This window comes from Gossypium raimondii, chromosome 12, assembly GCF_025698545.1.
Source record: "Gossypium raimondii isolate GPD5lz chromosome 12, ASM2569854v1, whole genome shotgun sequence".
Taxonomy (NCBI): Eukaryota; Viridiplantae; Streptophyta; class Magnoliopsida; order Malvales; family Malvaceae; genus Gossypium; species Gossypium raimondii.
In genome coordinates this window covers 45,790,257-45,809,806 of record NC_068576.1, presented here as the reverse complement: position 1 = coordinate 45,809,806, position 19,550 = coordinate 45,790,257, and the positions used below count along the sequence as shown (strand labels likewise).

At 35.4% G+C, this 19,550-nt stretch overlaps 3 protein-coding genes across 3 annotated transcripts; 2 read left to right on the top strand and 1 right to left on the bottom strand.

Moving 5' to 3' along the window:
* Positions 1-2,699: 2,699 nt before the first annotated feature.
* On the top strand, positions 2,700-11,527 carry LOC105764455 (serine/threonine-protein kinase 1). The gene is made up of 18 exons (XM_012583032.2): positions 2,700-3,525; positions 3,703-3,791; positions 3,885-3,992; positions 4,143-4,250; positions 4,605-4,695; positions 5,927-5,979; positions 6,483-6,545; positions 7,320-7,364; positions 7,732-7,767; positions 8,279-8,334; positions 8,419-8,500; positions 8,723-8,851; positions 9,013-9,163; positions 9,961-10,114; positions 10,272-10,491; positions 10,811-11,011; positions 11,105-11,190; positions 11,280-11,527. Exons 1-18 carry the CDS (start codon positions 2,808-2,810, stop codon positions 11,377-11,379), a joined length of 2,490 nt encoding a protein of 829 aa, XP_012438486.1. The 5' UTR covers positions 2,700-2,807; the 3' UTR covers positions 11,380-11,527.
* A 355-nt stretch (positions 11,528-11,882) lies between these two features.
* Positions 11,883-15,479, bottom strand: LOC105764457 (fructokinase-like 2, chloroplastic). The gene is made up of 5 exons (XM_012583034.2): positions 15,292-15,479; positions 14,559-14,848; positions 13,831-14,471; positions 13,245-13,716; positions 11,883-12,353 (listed from the first exon to the last, which is right to left on the bottom strand). The coding sequence occupies exons 1-5, from the start codon at positions 15,333-15,335 to the stop codon at positions 12,037-12,039; spliced, it is 1,764 nt and encodes a 587-aa protein (XP_012438488.1). The 5' UTR covers positions 15,336-15,479; the 3' UTR covers positions 11,883-12,036.
* Positions 15,480-17,138: 1,659 nt separating this feature from the next.
* Positions 17,139-19,519, top strand: LOC105764458 (folate synthesis bifunctional protein, mitochondrial). The gene is made up of 2 exons (XM_012583035.2): positions 17,139-17,420; positions 17,776-19,519. Exons 1-2 carry the CDS (start codon positions 17,354-17,356, stop codon positions 19,242-19,244), a joined length of 1,536 nt encoding a protein of 511 aa, XP_012438489.1. The 5' UTR covers positions 17,139-17,353; the 3' UTR covers positions 19,245-19,519.
* Positions 19,520-19,550: the final 31 nt, after the last annotated feature.

Here is a 19,550-nt window from a genome sequence, read left to right as displayed (position 1 = left end):
TCCAAACATGATCTTGCACACATATTCCTATAGAATATCACCTTTATGAAATTGCAAAATATGTCTTAAAAGAGACAGAATAATGCAAAGCTCTATCAGTAAAAGGAGATTTATATAAAAAAGTGAAAAGCGTAAAATAATTGAATATCACAATTCCGGCTATCTTCTTATTCACAACAGTAACACTTTTGTCTTTACGTGTACGACTATGAATTCTCAGTCTACAAGATAAAGTTTTTGTTAACCACATAAATATGAAAACATAAGTAGGCTTCCTACTAGTTTAAGGGAAATGAAAACACAAATTTAGGTGCCATGCATTGACGATTGGTTCCGTTTTACTCACTTTGTTCCTAAGAAAAAATGTGCTCACAAAAGTAAACTAACTTATTCATTCATATCATAAATGTAAATTAAAATATAATTTCCATATATATATATATATATATATACATTTGCTTTGTTACCCAACCAATGTGCAACAATTAATTTAAATTATTGTTCGTTTACTTAACAATAAAAATATTTACAGTCATTTTATTGGTGATTTGAGTTTATCAAAATATTTAAATTTCAAATCATTCTTCTATTGAGTCCGCTTTATAGTCATGTTCGTAATTATCCGAGTCTTAACTTCTTTAGTTTTTTTTCCATTAACAAGTTCGATAGAATCATATTTGTGAAATATGAACTTAGACTACAAATTTGAAAAAGATAATGTCAATTTTTGTACACTAAAAAACATAACAATTACTAAAGGATTCTTTACGTACCTCTATTATTTTCCATATTTCTTCTTTCTTGAACTTGACATGTTATGCTAATTTGTGAAATTAATGGTTACATTCTAACTATTGTACCAAATAATTGTGTTAAAATGTAAGATTCTTGACCAATTAATACACCATATTCATTCACCTTACGTGCACCTTCCTCTGAATCCCAAATATCATTCATCCATATGGTACCTCAAACCATTTTACTTCAAGCATTTTCTACATATAAAAATTATAAAATAAAATCAAATGTAGGCCTTTTTTACCTGGAGCATTTTCTTGACCAATTTATATAGTATTTGAAAATTATAAGATAAATAAAGGTAACTCTTATTATGACCTAATAACGTACCATTCTTATTATATAATACATATACATTAAAGAATTGTAACAACAATGTCTAATTCACCAGTTTTTATTTTATTTCTTTATATTGAGTCTCTAGTAAATTAATAGTTTTAATTTAAGAAAATGGAATATGGAGTTACAAAATTTAAGATGTCTAGCAAAGTAACATGTTAACATCAATGACAATCTCCAAATTTTCGAAAAAAATTATTGTCCATTCTTTACTTGATCTTAAGATAAGAAGTTAATAATAATTTATAGTGATACATGCATTTCAAGCCTAGATTCATTCAATCTTAGCTGACAGGAGGAAATAATTAAGCTAATTAACCGAAAGAAATAACATAATTCTAACAAGTATAGCATGTATAAATAGATCAATTTCATCAAATTCGAAAAGATAAATCATTAACTATAAAATTTTTATTTGAGTGTAATTTCTACCAATACCAACAACATTTTCATAAAATTATGATATAGTTCAAATGTTGAAAGCTTTTAGTACAAAGAAGTATGAGCATCTACTTCAACATGACACTAATATAAATTTTAGCAAAAATTAAAAGAGAAAAATAATTTCAATTTGAAATGCTTAATTATGTAGTTAATTAGTATTTATTTTTATGAAACAAAAATATATGTTTTAATTTTAATTGTAAAATGATATAACTATTAGTTTTAATATAATCTTGGTATCGGGGTTATGACCCCCAACAGTTGGTGAACCCAGAAGTTAGGATGCTACATCATCACTTGAAAATTAAAAATTTGATATAAATTTTCAAATGATGATGTGTTACAATCTTAGAATGCCAGATTTAGTGTGTTAATAACTGGACCGATGGTTGAATAGGTTAAATCACTTATTCTCGATTCAATCAATTAGATCAGTTCAATAATTACATAAATAATTAAAATTTCATTAAAATATAAAAATTAAATAGAAAATTATTATTTATTTTTGACCTAATTTACAAATTTTTTTACCAATTTCAAGCTGTTTTCGAGTCAATCGATTCAACCTTTTTGTTCGAACCATTATATCTTTTGATTCAGTCCTATTCATTAACACTGGTCACATCATCAAATTTTGATATAATCCAGTGACGGAAATAGATCTAATTGACAAGTTCGAGGTCTAAATTTTTAGATGCTACTTTTGATTGAAAAAAACCCCTATACTATTTAAGTGAAAAGTTTATTTAAAAAAAAATGCTTCGTTTTGTTTTATGTTACTTCATAGATCACCTCTAAAATTCATATTTATTTTTTCCGTTTCTAAAAAATGTGATGTTTGATGAATTGAAATGTAAGTAATTCCTAATTTGAATAATTTTTATAAAAAATCGTTAAATTTATTAGTATTTGTTATCAAATGAATTTATAAAATTCACTGAATTGAAATTTGTACAAGCCCAAAATAAAATTATAATTACCTTTCCCTTTTCTTGGGCCAATATTACGGTAAGCTCAATTTAGTTGAATATATGGGCTTTTGCCTGTAAAGGCCTTAGAAAAATCCAGTCATCACACGTGGCGGGGCCAGTAGATTTCCAGTTTAAGAAATTACAGTCTTCGAATTTTCAGCGCGCAACGGGTATTTGGCGATTCTGCGTTTACTGCACTGAGCTCCGTTGACTTTTGACGAGCCTACTGACCCCGACTGTGGATAGGGAAGAGACATGAATTACCCGCCCAGCACTCGTCGGACCCGTAAAGCTCCGGCCAAGTCAGACCTATACTCAACCTTCGTTGTCCACTCTGGTTCCGAATCCGAATCCGAATCCGGTTCTCGCAACTCCAAACCTAAACCACTAGGTTCTCGTGAACCGGACCTTTACGCCACCATGATTTACAAGGACGGCGACGAAGAAGATGAAGATGACTCCTCGCTTCCTCCTCTCCTCAAACGTCTTCCTAAAGACTTCGGCGGCGGTCCTACAGACTTTGACGACGATGACGACGCCGGAGATTTTGGGACCGTGATCGTGAAACCCGATCGCGGACGTAACGCTCGCGGTCAATCGTCGTATTCGTTTAAGCCTCCGGCAGCGGCTGTGGCGAGCCCGATGAGGGCTAGGAGAGATGGACTGGATGTTGATGATGATGATGATGATGATGAGGAGGAGGAGGAGGATGGAGATGGAGAAGGTTTTGGGACGTTTGTGGTGAGATCGACGGTGAGGAGTGAGAGGGAAGGGAGCGGGACGGTGGTGAAGAGAGCGGTGGCGAGTATGGGAGAGCTAGGGTTTGGCAAACAAAAGAGATCTACTTCGACTACGTCTTTGCAAGGGGAAGAGAATCGGTTCTTGCAAAATAGTAAGGCTTCCTTGAGTTCGATTCCTGATAACGTTACCAGAGAAGATCCTTCCACCAAATATGAATTGCTCAATGAACTCGGTAAGTTTTGTACTTGCACTAATTTAAGATAATTGAGTGATAATTATCCTCATGCTCGTGAATTATCATGTAAATGCTGAGTGAACTGTGATTTTCTTTAATTGACTGGGAATTCGTGATTTTAGTGAAGTTGAAACGAAAGTAAAGCTTTTTAACTGATTGGAATTTTGGTTTCAGGGAAAGGATCTTACGGGGCTGTTTACAAGGCTAGAGATATAAGAACTTCAGAGCTTGTTGCCATTAAAGTTCTATCTTTATCTGAAGGGGTGTGTATGGTTTTCTTGTTTATATTTGATGTAGTTGGTGCCATTGGCTGGATAAATCACCGGGAATGAGCTATTAAATTTGTTTATTTATAGGAACAAGGGTATGAAGAAATTCGTGGTGAAATTGAGATGTTGCAGCAGTGTAGTCATCCAAATGTTGTTCGGTACCTTGGTAGCTACCAAGGGGATGAATATCTTTGGGTTAGTGCAATAAGCATTTCTCTCCATCATTGCTTTATTTTAGGATTGTTTGAATTGAGTTCAGTTTCTAGGTTGCATTAGTTGTGTTTGAAGCATTTGCTTTTTCCCGATATTTGTTTTTTTGGATAACTTATTTCCATGTTTTGGCAGATAGTAATGGAATATTGCGGAGGTGGAAGTGTTGCTGATTTAATTAATGTTACTGAGGAGCCTTTAGAGGAGTATCAGATAGCTTATATATGTAGGGAAGCTTTAAAGGTACCATTGAGTCCGTTCAATTTGGAATTAAATGATATTGGGATCCTTAACATCATATGGTTGTAGGGATTCTCCAAGCATGTAGATCACCTAAGAGACATTCTTCCTTTCAATGATTTTCATGCTTGATCTTCAATAGTCATAGGATATTAATAGCACTTACATGCTGGATTGATACTGTTTGCACATGTGCATGTTTGTGTTTTTTATTTGTTTTCATGTGCTTGTTACGTCTAGGTTCCCTGCTGATAATAGTTGAAGTCTAGCAAGCTATTCCATAATGAAGTTCATGCATACTGTAATTTGTACCAACTTTCTAATTAAATATTATTCTTTTAATTTCTTCTCATACAGGGCCTTGAATATTTGCACTCAATTTTTAAAGTTCATAGAGATATCAAGGGTGGTAATATCTTGTTAACTGAACAAGGAGAGGTGAAGTTGGGTAAGTACACTTTGCCCAAAATTTTTCCAAATCAAAGTCAACTGGAACTTAGGAAGTTGAATTTCTTCTTTGCTACCATTTGGTATGGTTAGTACTATTCAATAACTATTTTCTTTTTGTCAGTTGTGCACTTTGCATAATAATGAAGTTTCTATCTCATCCACCTGTGTCCATCGTATTTAGCAAAGAATGTACCCTAGAAACACAAAAATAAGAAATGCAGTAGAAACATTAGTCTTTATTAAAAATGTATTTTTAGATTTCTTAAAGCCTCTTCTTTCCTTAATTGGTTCAAATAAGGTTTCTTTCTAATTTTTAGAGCTATTGCTCTGTAGGTTATATTGATGGATAACAAGCTTAGTTATACTTTTAGTTCTTGCAATTTTGGATTCGAAATTTCAAGTCAAATACATTTTTGAGAAATCTTATATTTCTTTGCTTCTATTCTTTGTGATGTCAAGGTATAATTATGTACATCTATCCTGCCCTCATTTCTACAGTGCATACCTGCCATGATTGCTTCTTTGTCATACATGGCAAAATGCTAGGGTAGAATCCTAATTAAGCCTGGTTTCTATATTAAAGAAAAGAACCATAAGCCATTATTGTTGCGTCCAAATTGAGTCCTTGGAAGGATTGTAGGCAAGTGGTGCTATCATTAAAATTTCTGAATGAAGTGGCATCTCTTCTAACTTGATCTGCCCTTTCACTTGTTGCCCTGAAAGTTCTAGCATTCCAGCAGGCATATGGGCAATTCTGCCTCCTCTGCATTATCTAAAATTACAAAACTAAGCATTGACTGGAATTCTGCGTTTTGGTTTGTAATTCATGTGTACATTTGGCTGCATTTTATCTCAGTTTTGCATTAATTTCCTTTTGGTAGAGATTATACGTTTTGATCTATGATTAGTCTGCCTAAGATATTGCTTTTATTAATTTGGATGATGCTTTTAAGTCAAAGAAAGATATAATGATAGTGCTTGTCTTTCTAGTTAAAATTTGATGATAATCTTAGGCAGACAAATATGATAAAAATATGGGCACCTTGAGGACATTCCACTTTTTTGGCAGACATAAATAATGACTTAGAGATAACTTGAAGATAGTCAAGAAATTCTGTGAGACAAAGTAGAGGTGAAATGGTTTACGTGAATGCTGTTGCTGTCTGGGCCTAATGTTTTACCTTTTTTCCTGCCTTACAACTTATAGATCTGCTTTGCTCATTGAACAGGTGACTTTGGGGTAGCAGCACAGCTTACCAGGACCATGTCAAAACGCAATACAGTATGTAGCACTCTGGCTAGTTTGCAATGTTTGCTAATTTTCACTTCTTTTGAGCATAAGATAGATAATTTGATCAAGATTATGGGTTTTGTATTGGTTATTTGGTTTCTGTAAGCTAGTATATCTCTCGAAGAGTTTTTAAAGGACTTACTTAACAGAAAATCTATATCATCCTACACTTTCTTACCAGTGTTAAAGTGTTAAGCTGAATTAACAATCTGAAAGGTCTGTTCTTTAGGTATCATGTTAAATACACAAACAATAGATTATACATTGCAAGATGCCAAAAACTCCATATTTTCTTTCTTATAGAACCTTATTGTTTGTGGCATCTTTCTGGAAGCTGGGATAACTGTTAGGGAGATGAATGCTGCAGCTCATGTAGTAATAGCTATCTTTTACCTCCACCATATTTTGAAACTGATGGATATCTTGACTTGCATTATATTTATCTTAATTTGATGGTTTATTTGTTCTCAATTATTGGAAGTGTGTGTTTTCAGTTTATTGGCACTCCACATTGGATGGCACCAGAAGTTATTCAGGAAAGTCGCTATGATGGAAAGGTATCATATTCATTTATCTGCATGCTTTGATCTTTGTTTAGGTTTTGCTTTTAATGCTCAGCTTCTCTCCTTTTCTAGTGTCCCCCGTCCCCCCTTGATCAAACTGGGATGGGTCATTTGCTTGAATGTTGACACTGGTGTTTCTTGATCCATTGCCAGATATGTTGGTTGGCAACTGCATGTACTTTTCTTAGAACTATCATTTTTTAAGTAACAAAGAAAGGAAACTAATAGTTTTCTATGGCTCCTAGAATCAGTTGATGAAGTATCAATAATATTTTCTTGCAAAACAGACCTTGGTTATATAGGGAAAACAAATTTATTAGTTACTTTGCTATCCAGATCTGTAGTATAATTCTGAAATATGAAACCTAAAGTGGAGATCTTGGTACTTGGAGGAGGGGCCTTTGTGATGAAAAGATCATCATGCTTTCTTGCACTGTTCTAATATGTTTGGGGTATTGAAATTGTAGAGATGCATAAGACTGACTAAAAGTTTAAAATTGGAATTTCATGAAGTAGCTCAGAGCCTTAGACCGTAAAAAGAATTTGAAAAAATCCAAAAGCAAGAGAAGAGTTTGTAAAATCCCAAATTTCAAGAAAATCAGTGGAAAGCTTGCCTTGTCAGAGTATCTATTGAATTTTTTTTGCTAGTAAATATTGCAGGGATAATGTTAGTATGAAGGATTGGTTCGTTTCTTATGAAAAACAATTCATGGAAGTAGTAAACTTGTCCGTTGTCTAACTTTTACATTTTAAACATCTTACTTCCAGGTTGATTTATGGGCACTTGGTATATCTGCGATTGAAATGGCAGAGGTATTTCTGTTATTTATGTTACTGCTCTGTAGCTCTCAGCAAAAGCTTGAACATCTTATTGCTTCTCTCTACACTTCTACAAGGAGGCATTTGGACGTTTCTACTTGAATTGAATCTATAATCCTGCCAAGTAATTTCTGAATAAGGATTTTCTGTTACTAGTTCATTTTTTTAGCACTGAGAAACCGGGTCACACGTCACAACTGTCCTGGACAGAATAGGGGAAACACCGCTTAGTTGTCTTGTAACTCCAATTTTTAGTACTTGAGTCTTGTGTCTGTTGAATGGATTTTGAGCAAGAAACACTGAAGGTGAATGAAATTGGTAACCTCCCTTGAATCTTATTTACTTCTTTGATTCTTTTTAGGGACTTCCTCCAAGAGCAGCAGTGCATCCAATGAGGGTAAGTGCATGAGACAGAGAATTTAAACTTTGATGTTTTCTTGTTTTAAGCATGTGTGTATGTGCGTCCTGCCATAGACACTCTTAAGTGTGAATTACTTCTCCTTAATAAAAGACATTGTTAATTAATATGATAGAACTTCTTCAAAAACTAGTGCCCCTGGTGGTACATACCGAGCAATTTATCAATATCCATGATTTGTGCTGCTATAAACCTGGGGGATCAGCCTGGTTGGTACATGCAACCCCTCTAGGAGGTGTCTTTCTTGGGTTCAAATTTCCGCATCTCTAACCCCTTTCCTAATCCCCAGTATAAAAAAAAAATTACGATATGAGGCTACATTTTATGGATCCTATGTCCTTTGGCAAATCTGTTAGCATATATAAAATATTTTGTTCATTTTGTCTGGATCCCCTAGCCTTTTTTTATTATTGTTGTTTCCGATGATGCTTTCTTACTCTACTATTCTCAATCAGTCTTTGAATGATAACATCTTTGTTGTTTGCAATAGGTTATATTTATGATATCTATTGAGCCAGCTCCAATGCTTGAGGATAAAGAAAAATGGTTAAGCTATAAGCATCTTTCACATATGAGTTCAGTGAAAACATCATATATCTGTTTTCCAACTTGGGTTGTTTTGACATGCAGGTCTCTTGTCTTTCATGATTTTGTTGCTAAGAGCCTTACAAAGGATCCACGTCTACGCCCTACTGCATCTGAGATGTTAAAGGTATAGTAATAACTTTGTCAACCTTTGTTACAGGAATTCAGTCTTAGGAATTTTCATTTCAGTGTTTCATACGCATTTGCTACAGGTACTGTAACATGAAGGTGTTTTCACTGCTCACATGAAACATTTAAAATTTGTTTTATCACTTCCAATATGTCATCTGTGTTAGTAAGTGTTAATTTATACTTATTAGCTGAAGTTATCTTGTGTTTTAAAACTTAGCACAAATTCATTGAGAAATGCAAATGTGGAGCTTCTGTAATGTTGCCAAAGATTGAGAAGGCAAAGCAAATAAGGGCTGCAATGGTTCAACAAGCACAAATTCTTACTCCTACAATTTCTGAACCTAATGTATGAATTTTCTTGTTCTAAATGCAGTTAGTCTTTCCTTTTTTTTTTTTTTGAACATGGCCACATAATGGTGGACATGCGCACATTCTCACACGGGTGGACGCAGTAATTAGTGTCATGGTATGCATCTTCTTGTCCTGACTGCTCCCAATTTGGAGCAGCCAATGGTAGGTTCAAATTTAAATGATGATTATGGAGATACTGTTCCATCAAGGCCTCAGGATATGGGTCTTCAAGTTGCAAATGAAGCTTCTACAGCTGGTACTTTGAATAAGCATAACATATTAGGTGGTGTGGAAGTGACGTATGAAGGTATGGAGTTCTTGTTTGCATGTCATATATAATAATCTAGTTGGATTTCAGTGACAGAAATAGTAGTCAATGATCAAATGCATGTTTAGGGACAGGGCCATGCTAAGATCTATAATTAAACTCATGGAATGTGCTTGCTAGTTTTGAAAGAAATTCTAGACATATAAAGATAAGTTTTGTATAGGCAAACACTGAGTCATAATACTGGCATGTCATTTTAATGGGGCTTGGAATTCATGCCTTAGCTGGCATTAACGTGAATAATTGCAAGGTAGCCAATTAATGGTGAAGTTATGAAGTCAGAAATGTATTCATTTCTCAATGGATCTCTTGTATTGCATAAATCTCGTACAGAATCCTGGGGTAAAATGGATTGTACTGTGTGTTGGCTGTTGTGGTACTTGTAAGAATGCTTAAGTAGGTGACAGCTTCAGTATGTTTTATATGAACCTGATGTAGAAGTGAATGGTATATTGTTTTGCTTTGAGGGCTGGAAAGTAACAGTGAAAGCTTTGCTTTCCAAATTTAATTCTGGTTGACAATATCTGGTCATTATGATCACCTTGTCTCAAACCTCTTAGGGATACTAATGAGATGCATTTATTTAAAATGAAAAGGAATTTTTAGGAGGCAGTAGAAAGGTCTGAGGTTTTCCTTGTTGGTTGTCATTTCAAATGTAGCAGACTGGAACTAGGATAAACATACTTGCATAGAGTTGTCAGCTTTTTCTTTTTTAGTTTTTGAATAAGATTTATTTGTCAAATTGTTCTCTCTTTTTCTGATCTTATGTTTAACAGGGGAGTTTGGCACTGTAATAGTTCACAATGAGGGTGTGTCACAGAAGCCATTTGCTCAAACTGAACTTCACAATGGTAAAGAAGCTTCAACTGTCCTTGAACATGTTGAAAGCAAGTTGATTAATGGCACAGGGAGGCAGCTAGCTGAATCACTGTACGTCCCTCCCTCTACACTTCTGAGTTCAATAAGTTCCAGTTCCTGCTTCTCTCTGTATAAATTTATTTTGTGGTTTGTTTAATATCACTAAAGTAGTGAAGTTTTTACTCTAGTTATCAACTCAAGCATTCAATTCATTGGGCCCGTTTTCTAGGTTGGATAACAGAAAAGGTGCTTCAGGAAACAACGCTACTGTGAAAGAATCAAACATAATGGCTCAGGGATCTTCTCCTTCAACATCTGTCCTCGGTGACCAGAAAATGAGGTCAGACAGTGTACCTCAGGCAAGGACGAAAGATGGCAGTGAAATCAGTAGTAGCAAATTGAAGACTGAAACCGTCAGCAAGAAAAATGCTTTTGCTTTACAAGATAAGGTTATTTTCATTCTGTTATGGGTATCTGCAACAATTAATTGATGAGTGGTACTCTAATTTCTCCATGAGAAAATGAGGTCAAAACTTGACCAATTGTCTTCCTGGAATTCAAGTGAATATTTGCTGAAATGAGTATCCTCAATTGTTGTGTTTGAATTAGTACCTTTCATGCCTTTATTCATCCCCCCAATTGTTAACTATCAAGTAACTGTTTGGTTTCATCCTGTTATCCATTATTTCTAATGGTTCATTTGCTCCCATATTATTCCTATTTTTGCTGCGACTGCAGCTGAGATACTTGTTGTTGACTGTTTTGCAGCTCTTTTCAATATATGCAGCCGGTAATACAGTACCCATTCCATTCTTAAGGGCATCGGATATATCCCCAATTGCCCTTTTATCAGACAATATCCTCGGAGGCATGCAGCAGGATAGCACTGGAACTGTGGCAGTTGAAGCACTGCAGGAACTTTTTGCCGGTGATGGACAATCGAAAAAAGGTCGAAGAGCACAAAACGAGGTCAATTCCCATCTCCCTCCATCTCTCTTCCTCTCCCTGTTCATTGTGCATCTCTCTCTCCCCCAAAGATTTACGGTTTTCAACATTCTACAGGTGCCACTTCCTCCTAGTGTTTACCAAAGACTCACTTCAAGTTCTACGCTAATGAACCTGGCACAGGCCCTAGCTTACCACAAAATGTAGGAATTGACGAACTTTACCAATTAGCAGCTACCATTTTTTTTTTGTTTTTTTTGTTTTACTGCATTTTGTTTGATTCATTGTGCAGGTGCTACGAGGAGATGCCACTTCAAGAGTTGCAGGCAACACAGGAGCAGCAAACCATCCAAAACCTATGCGACACACTAAGAACCATTCTCCGGTTATAGATAGTCGAATGCTACATTTCTTTTTTCGGTTGATGTATGTTATTGTTATTGTCCCGGTTGCTTTAAGATACTGTAGGGTATGTTGTATTATATAAGGTTATACATGATGGCAAAATGAAATGCAATCTAAATCAAGCTTTGAAGCGTATATATTCCTTTTTCTCAGAGTTCATTTGACGGGAAATCTATTTTGAGCTCAAGCACAAATAATAAGTACAGAAAGTCGGGCTCATTTTTTGCTTGATAAACAAGTTAAATTTTGAATCTTGAGATTTCGAATCTAACTCGATATTCTCATAGTTTGAACGTAACTTAGCTTGATTACAGTTCTTGCGACAATGGTATATTCTACAAAGATATGACCAAACAACTTTTCAGCTTATAATCAGACCAATTTCTTTCCCAAATATCTAAAAGAATCTCTTTTTGCCCTCTGCGATCTTTCAACGATAGTGTCTGAATGTTTTGGTAGAAGTTTAAGGTAATTAAAGCAGAGCAACATCTGAGATTGAATATATGTGCTCTTTCATTCATTCAAAATTGGTTTCCAAGTGAACGAGACAGTTGAAAGAGGACCAAAACACTCGGCTTAATTTACAGTGGAAAGAAACTTTCCAAGGCATACAATGAATTAAACTGTATGAGTCAGTACTACATCTAAGACATTCTTACCGATTCCAACAATGTGCCATATTCTGATATATCTGCTGATTCCACCAATGTGCGGTATTCTCTTTCGCTTATTGATCTTATGCCATTTGGATCAGGGACCGTGTCATCATCATTATCATCTTCTACTTCTTCCTGTTCTTTTTCTCCTTCCTCTTGGATACCCTCCTTCGGAGGGAAGCCCCGTGTGCGTGAAACTATCCACTGGTCTATGACCCCACAGTCAATTGCATACTTGATTGTGTGTTCCAAGTATCCTGTATCTGAAATCAGATCTGGCTGAACACTCAACATTCTCAGCAGACCTGAAAATTTGTAATGGTAAGCTGAAGTTCAAACAACAGCAAATAACCGTGGTTTCATACTATGTTACTCAGACCTGAATGCTGAACAAGGGTATGTTCATTTTTTCTCCCAAGATTTCCATGTTTAGAGTCCTTTGAGGATCATATCTTAAACCCATGTCCAAACATGTGTTAAACAAATGTGTTAGGCATGGATACTTCATTTAAAATGAAGGAGCAAAACAGCAGATTTCGTATCCATGCATAGAGAATTAGTCGATAATGAGGAAACCCATATTATGATCACCTACCAATTAGCCTAAGCAGTTTTCTAAGGCACTAGGAATACAAAGAAAACAAAATATGAATGTCAATAACATGATAAATTCTACAATTGTTTTAAACATAGAATTATTAATTTGTGGGTTTGGGGGTTATCAAATATCATTTATACATAAGATCAAAAAAAGTAAGTGGTGTTGTCCTATTTAACCATAACATGTTGCCAATTTAAATAAGAGCCAGTTGAAATGGGACTGTCAGACTCGGACAGCATTTCTTCCAAAATAGTACTCCATACCAAGTGGTTGAGCACTATGTTACTTGGACTCGAAGGTGAGTGTCAGATATGGGCATGTATCTGAACAGGAATATATGTTTAATTTCATCTAAGTTTTAAGAAACTATCCTATTCCCATGTTTGAATATGTATTGGATACAAGTTTCAAACATGGATGCCATAGGCTGGACATGACAAGTGCTCTAGATTCTCCCTCAAAATTAATATGTAATAGGAAAGGTCAGCTAGTTAAGGTGCCAAGCTCAAAAGGCCCCATACATGCTGGCTCCAAAATAACCTACATACTTTCATGTTAGTCTAGAGCAGAAACAGGCAGATCTGCGAATTCATACCTGCAACAATGCCATCTCCTGATGCTGACATATCACGTGAGAAAGGGGTTAAGGGGGCATCCTCCATCCCATTCACTGCCCCATTTTGCTCCTTAGTGTAATAGTGTATCTTGGAAGTCCCATTTGTTACAAACAAAGTCTTGAGATTTTCATGCCAAAGTGGCGCAACCACTTCGTGATCATAATGGATAAATTTCGAGCTTGCATTGTTCTTGGTGTCGAATTCTTCCGTAGGCTTTATTCTACAGAGGAACTCCAGTTCTTGCTTGGTAACCTCAATAAAATCAGCAAGGTTCCATGCTTCTTGTATGAACATCTTGGTCTCTTCATCGGACTGCCAAAGTGGCAGCGGAAGGTTTACATCGTAGAAAATAACCCCTCCTAATTTCTTGGACATCTTGATAGCTCTCAATGTAGTTAATCTCATGTTCCGATCGAGCAGAGAATGTGTGTTGAAGTAGAACATCTTCGCCTACAAGGGAGTCATTAAATAAGTATTATTTCTAGGAGCATTACCGCTTTCTTACAGTATAAAATCTAAAAACTTGGATGAATTACTTTTTGCTTTGTTACTGAAATCTATTACCTCTTTTAACACGTCAATATTGATCTCGGACTTGGAAAGAGAATCCTCAGCACATGATTTAAGGCTAGTCATTCTCAGGCGACCCCTCTTGCTAATTTTCATCTGTGATATAGCTGTTGGCCTTTTACTATCAATTTGAACCGATCTAGTTTGAACATTGTTTACATTTAAATACAATAGCATGGCCTGGCCATAATCATCATTCCCGAGTTTCCCCATAAAGGAAACTTTACCACCCAAGCTAGCAAGAGCAAGAGCGACACTACCAGCACAACCCCCAGGTGCCCTAACGAATTTTTCTGGTGCCCATCGAGCATCCTTCATCCTCTCATGGATCTCATAGTCTATAAGTCTGTTGGCTGGTCTTCCAGAGGGAACAAAAGCATGCTGTGCAGCTCCAAAGCAACAAACAAGTGGAGGCCAGCCATAAGTATAACTAATATCTTCACCTTTATCTATGTTCAATTCGAGGTCTTCCTCACTCTCATCACCTGAATTTGCCATTAAAGTTGACTCCTCTGTATCACTAATTTCAGATTCACCTGATTGCCCGTCTGCCTCACCGTCCTTCTTCATTGTTCTTCTCCTCCTTGCCCTTTTCTCCGGTTCGGGTTCATTGTCAGTAGTAGAAGCTGATGCCACTATGAATGATAAAAAGTATTAAATCAACATCTACAAAAAAGACATGTTTAATAAAGCAAGACATTGATGAGATTTCAAGGTTATACCTTTCTTTCTAGTCCTTCTTGGGGTTTTCTTACTATCTTCGCTTGATACAGACGTGGTGCCTTCATCATTATCGGAACCAGTTTCATCGAGCACATCAGCTTTTGCTTTCTTTCTAGTTCTTCTAGTAGTTCCAGAAGTCTTCTTCTTGACAACTGCCCCATTTTCACTAGGTTCATCTTGAGTAATGTCAGCATTTTTCTTGGCTGAGAGACACCATTTGTTCTGCAACCGGAAATCCAGAGGTCGCACTAAGTTCAGTGCTGGGTAACAAATAGAATTTGATTTCCACCTGCATATAAAACAATCACCAATTGATTCACAATCGAGCCGAATCTAAACCCTAGCTAATCTGTAACCTTACAAAGTAAAACCAGTTATTTACCATACATTCCATATAAACTTCAACAACAGAAGCTTTCCCCAGACAAAAGCTAATACACATTAAATTCAAAGTTAACACACAAAAAAGGAATCCAAACAGACCCAGAAAACATTTTAAATTTGAGTCAAATTTTTTTATAAAAAAGAAAGGTCAAGTTCCACATTTCAGCATTGAATAGCAGAGTAAGGAAAGCAAAAAAGCAAGGGTGTTAGGCTAACACGTGAAAAAGGGTGAAAAGAAAAGATATTTGGAACAAAAATAGCAAAGTAAGATTAGAATCTCCCAGAAAATGGGATTTTTCAAAAGGGAGAATGAAGGTGAGAACGAAGAGAGAGGGAGAGAGAAAGAACCTGGAAAGTGAGAGAAAATGAGGGAAAGAAAGGGAAGCCATCATTGCACTATCCAATTGCAGTTAAACAAAGAAAGCCTGTAAAGGAGTGAGAAGCGAGTTGTTGTGATGTGAGGGTTTTAAGATTGGAAATGAAGAAAGAAAGGATAGAGGAAAGGGCAGGGGTTTTAGTTTTACACGCGCTCTCTTCGTCTCGACATATATATAGGGTCCTATTATCCCATGCATAATAATCAAACATCAATTTCTTACCATTTCATTTTACTTTTATTCCTTTTTTTAGATAATCTATTTTTCAATTTTTTAGAATAATTTTAGTCTTTAAACTAAAAAAATATCATGTTTCATTACAAATAATGTAAATTTTAAACTAAAAGATTTTCTCTTTAAAAGTTAACTATTCCTTTTTTAAGTTAAATTTTCTCGGATTATTTATGACAAAATCAAAATAAGTAGTAATATTTTGACTTCATAATTCAAAGTTGCTTCATGATTTTTAAAAGTATAATTATTTATTTGGCTTTTCATTTATATAAAAAATTATTTTAATTATTTATATTATTTTAAAATAGAGGACAAAATTAACAAATGATGTGACATCCACATGAAAGTTTACATGTATGTCACGCCATGTCAACAATTAATTAATTTTTAAAATTAAAAATTATTTAAATTATTTTTATATTTTATATTTTATACTTTTTGAATTTTTATATTTGAAAATATTAATAATATAATTTTTATTTATATATTTTATCAAAAATATTTATATATTTTAAAATTTTTAGAATTAAAATTAAATTGAAGTTATTTATAAATTTTAAGAGTAAAATTTTTAAATTAATAACTATATTAATATAATATATAAAATTAAAAATTAAATTTATTATTAAATTTTTTAATGATGATCTTATCTCACTTAAGTAGATTTAGAAAGACAATGTGTTTATCCTACGTTAATATAAAAATAAAGATGATAATATAAAAGAGAGAAAAAGTAAGTTAACCGCATTTATAAAATTTTCTCAAAACAATTTCTATATTTCAGAACATTACTGACCAGAAAATTTGAATCCTTCCATTTTTTATTTTTTTTGGCTTTGAAGATCAAAAACCTTCTATCAAACCTCTAAACCCATAACCCCCAAATTTGATCGTTTTTCCTATTTTCAACTACATGTTTGAAAGCTTGAAAAGCTGAATCGTGATCTACTCCGAAATTGCGCAAGTACTTGACAGTCTTCGACTTTGTTTTTTTGTAGCTGTTGTTAAATTGCTTTTACATATTTATATGGCTTTAGAGTTTGATATAAAAATGATTTGGGAGGGTTGACACTTGACAGCAACCAACTTAGAAAATTTTCAATTTTTTTCTTCTGCTATTTAGTGTGGTTTCTAAACGGTTCTCCTGTCGAAATGCTTTTGTTTTCTCCAATCCACCCTTTTATTTTTGTTTGCTGCTGACTGGTTTGCAAAGAACAGTTTATCTTTGGCTGGTGATTTGCTGGTGTACGAACAGCCACCTCGGGGAGTGCTGCCGCTGTTGCTTGCTGATAGTGTGGGCGTTGCTTTCTCCCGGCTTATGCTTTATTTCCCCTTAATTTACCCAAAAAAATTATCCACACCATTTAAATAAGAAAATCCATGTCATCTTTTTCTTTTTAACTGGAGAAACTAACACCGTTAACAATTGTCCTTATTTGTAACTTTTTATTAGTACAGGGATTAAATCGATTAATTCCATAATAGAGGGACTAATTCGATCCAGTTGCTATAATACAGGGACTTGCCAAGTACATTTACCCTTAACTATAGATTATATTAATCCAACGGTGAGTTTTGCTTGTTTTCCTTTTCTTATATCTGGGTAAAAGCCAGGATCGGCGCAAATCTCTATTTCTCCCCACCGTAGCCTCATCGCAACTCTAGGATTTATCAGCCTCAGCTCATCCCTAACTGCAGTTTTGATGCTGCAAATTTATCAAAGCTAAAGTCATTTGACATATAAAAATATCAATTTTTTTGCTTTAGAATGAGAATCAGTTGAAGAAACCTATTGATATATGAATCTTTTCAAGAAGCTTTTGTCCACCAAACATGGGATTATTGGTGCCCAAAAGTATTGTAGAGGTAAATATCAAATTGGTTCTTCTTTTCCTATTTCCTTTATGGGTTTTTAACATGAATAGATAATCTTGTTTCCTTCTCATACAACGATGGCCAAATTCAGCTCTCGATGTGTTTATTTCACTGATCCACCGTGGGTTGTTCATACTGTTCATAACATGATGCTGAAATTTAGGTTTTCCTGGAATTAGTTGTAATAGTTAGCTTCAGAATGTACAAGTTTTTGTTGTTTAAATTATGTGAGTTGTTGTTGAATTGGTGATTGGTTTAAATGGAAAAGAAGATTGAATCTTTTAGTTCTATAGAAATGAATCAATTTGTAGCTTTTTGATGATCATTTATGTAACATTTACTGCAGCAACCTTCTGTTCGATCCTGCATTCAGCCGTGGATCACTCAGTCGAAGTTCATTCTCCAGACCAGGAAGTGGTGATTGCTTTAGGAAGCAATGTCGGTGACAGACTTAATAATTTCAATCAAGCCTTGCAGTTAATGAGGAAATCGGGTATCCATATTACAAAACATGGTTGCTTATATGAGACAGCTCCGGCCTATGTCACCGATCAGCCTCGATTTCTGAACTCTGCAGTTAGAGCTGTTACAAAGCTGGGGCCACATGAACTTCTGGGTGTGCTTAAGACAATTGAGCGCAACATGGGTCGTAGTGGTGGAATAAGGTATGGTCCAAGGCCTATTGATCTGGATATCTTGTTTTATGGAAAGTACCAGATCGGTTCCGATAAACTTACCGTCCCCCATGAGAGAATTTGGGAGCGACCTTTTGTAATGGCGCCATTAATGGATTTACTAGGATTGGTTATCGACAGTGATACCGTTGCTTGCTGGCATTCTTTGTCAACAGATTCAGACGGACTATTTGGTTTGTGGGATAAATTGGGTGGTGAATCCCTCATCGGAAAGGAAGGGATGAAAAGGGTTTTACCAATTCGGAATCACTTATGGGAGTGGTCAAAGAAAACCTCAGTCATGGGTATTCTTAATCTAACCCCAGATAGTTTTAGTGATGGTGGAAAGTTTGTATCTGTGCAGAATGCAGTTTCTCATGTTCGTTCGATGATTTCAGAAGGAGCAGATATAATAGATATTGGTGCACAATCTACACGACCGATGGCTTCTAGGATATCTGCGGAAGAAGAATTGGATAGGTTAATCCCTGTATTAGAAGCTGTTCTCGAAATGCCTGAGATGGAGGAGAAGCTCGTATCCGTGGATACTTTCTATTCAGATGTTGCATCAGAGGCCGTAAAGAAAGGAGCTCATCTCGTAAATGATGTATCTGCTGGGCAGTTAGATCCTAACATGCTTAAGATGGTTGCTAGCCTTGATGTTCCTTACATTGCAATGCACATGAGGGGAGACCCTACTACAATGCAGAGTCGTGACAACCTGCAATACAGTGATGTTTGTTCACAGGTTGCCTCCGAGTTGTTCTCAAGAGTTAAGGATGCAGAATTATCTGGAGTTCCTGCTTGGAGGATTATTCTTGACCCTGGAATCGGATTCTCCAAGAAGACTGAACATAATTTGGACATTCTCACCGGTTTACCTGTCATTCGTTCAGAGATTGCTAAGCGAAGTTTGGCTGCTTCTCATGCTCCCCTACTTATTGGACCATCGAGAAAGCGATTTTTAGGTGAAATTTGCAACCGTCCGGCTGCAGGCGAAAGAGATCCTGCAACCATTGCTTCTGTAACTGCTGGGATTTTCGGAGGGGCGAACATTGTCAGGGTGCACAATGTGAGAGACAATGTAGACGCTGTGAAAGTTTGTGATGCAATGCTGAAAGAGAGGAGCATTCAATTATAATGATAGGAAATGCAATCTTCTCAGTAAAGCCATTCTTGCACCCTTCCAAAACCACAGATTTGTGAGCTAAAATTTTGAAGACCTCATATGATTTGCTACTCTTTTCTTCTTAATAAAGAATGAATTTAGTTAAACAATTGTGTACTCGAGAGTCAAGATCTAATGAAGTTTCCTTCGGTTTTTTATATTTTTTTTTGGGGGGGGGGTGCAACCAAGCTTGTACTTGGAATTCGGATTGAATTGAAAATTTTTTTGTAAACTTTAATCATTGTTTATTTGGCGTTTGTTTGATGGTAGAATTGATAT

Bases quoted from the DNA above. Each gene is read 5' to 3' on its own strand.
- LOC105764455 (XM_012583032.2), top strand. From the start codon at position 2,808: ATGAATTACCCGCCCAGCACTCGTCGGACCCGTAAAGCTCCGGCCAAG. The intron at 3,792-3,884 runs GTGTGTATGGTT...GTTTATTTATAG, and splicing joins TTCTATCTTTATCTGAAGGG to GAACAAGGGTATGAAGAAAT. The intron at 11,191-11,279 runs GTAGGAATTGAC...TTCATTGTGCAG, and splicing joins GCCCTAGCTTACCACAAAAT to GTGCTACGAGGAGATGCCAC.
- LOC105764457 (XM_012583034.2), bottom strand. From the start codon at position 15,335: ATGATGGCTTCCCTTTCTTTCCCTCATTTTCTCTCACTTTCCAG. The intron at 14,849-15,291 runs GTTCTTTCTCTC...TTTTATATGCAG, and splicing joins CATTTTCTCTCACTTTCCAG to GTGGAAATCAAATTCTATTT. The intron at 14,472-14,558 runs GTATAACCTTGA...TATCATTCATAG, and splicing joins AAGAAGGACTAGAAAGAAAG to TGGCATCAGCTTCTACTACT.
- LOC105764458 (XM_012583035.2), top strand. From the start codon at position 17,354: ATGAATCTTTTCAAGAAGCTTTTGTCCACCAAACATGGGATTATTGGT. The intron at 17,421-17,775 runs GTAAATATCAAA...CATTTACTGCAG, and splicing joins TGCCCAAAAGTATTGTAGAG to CAACCTTCTGTTCGATCCTG.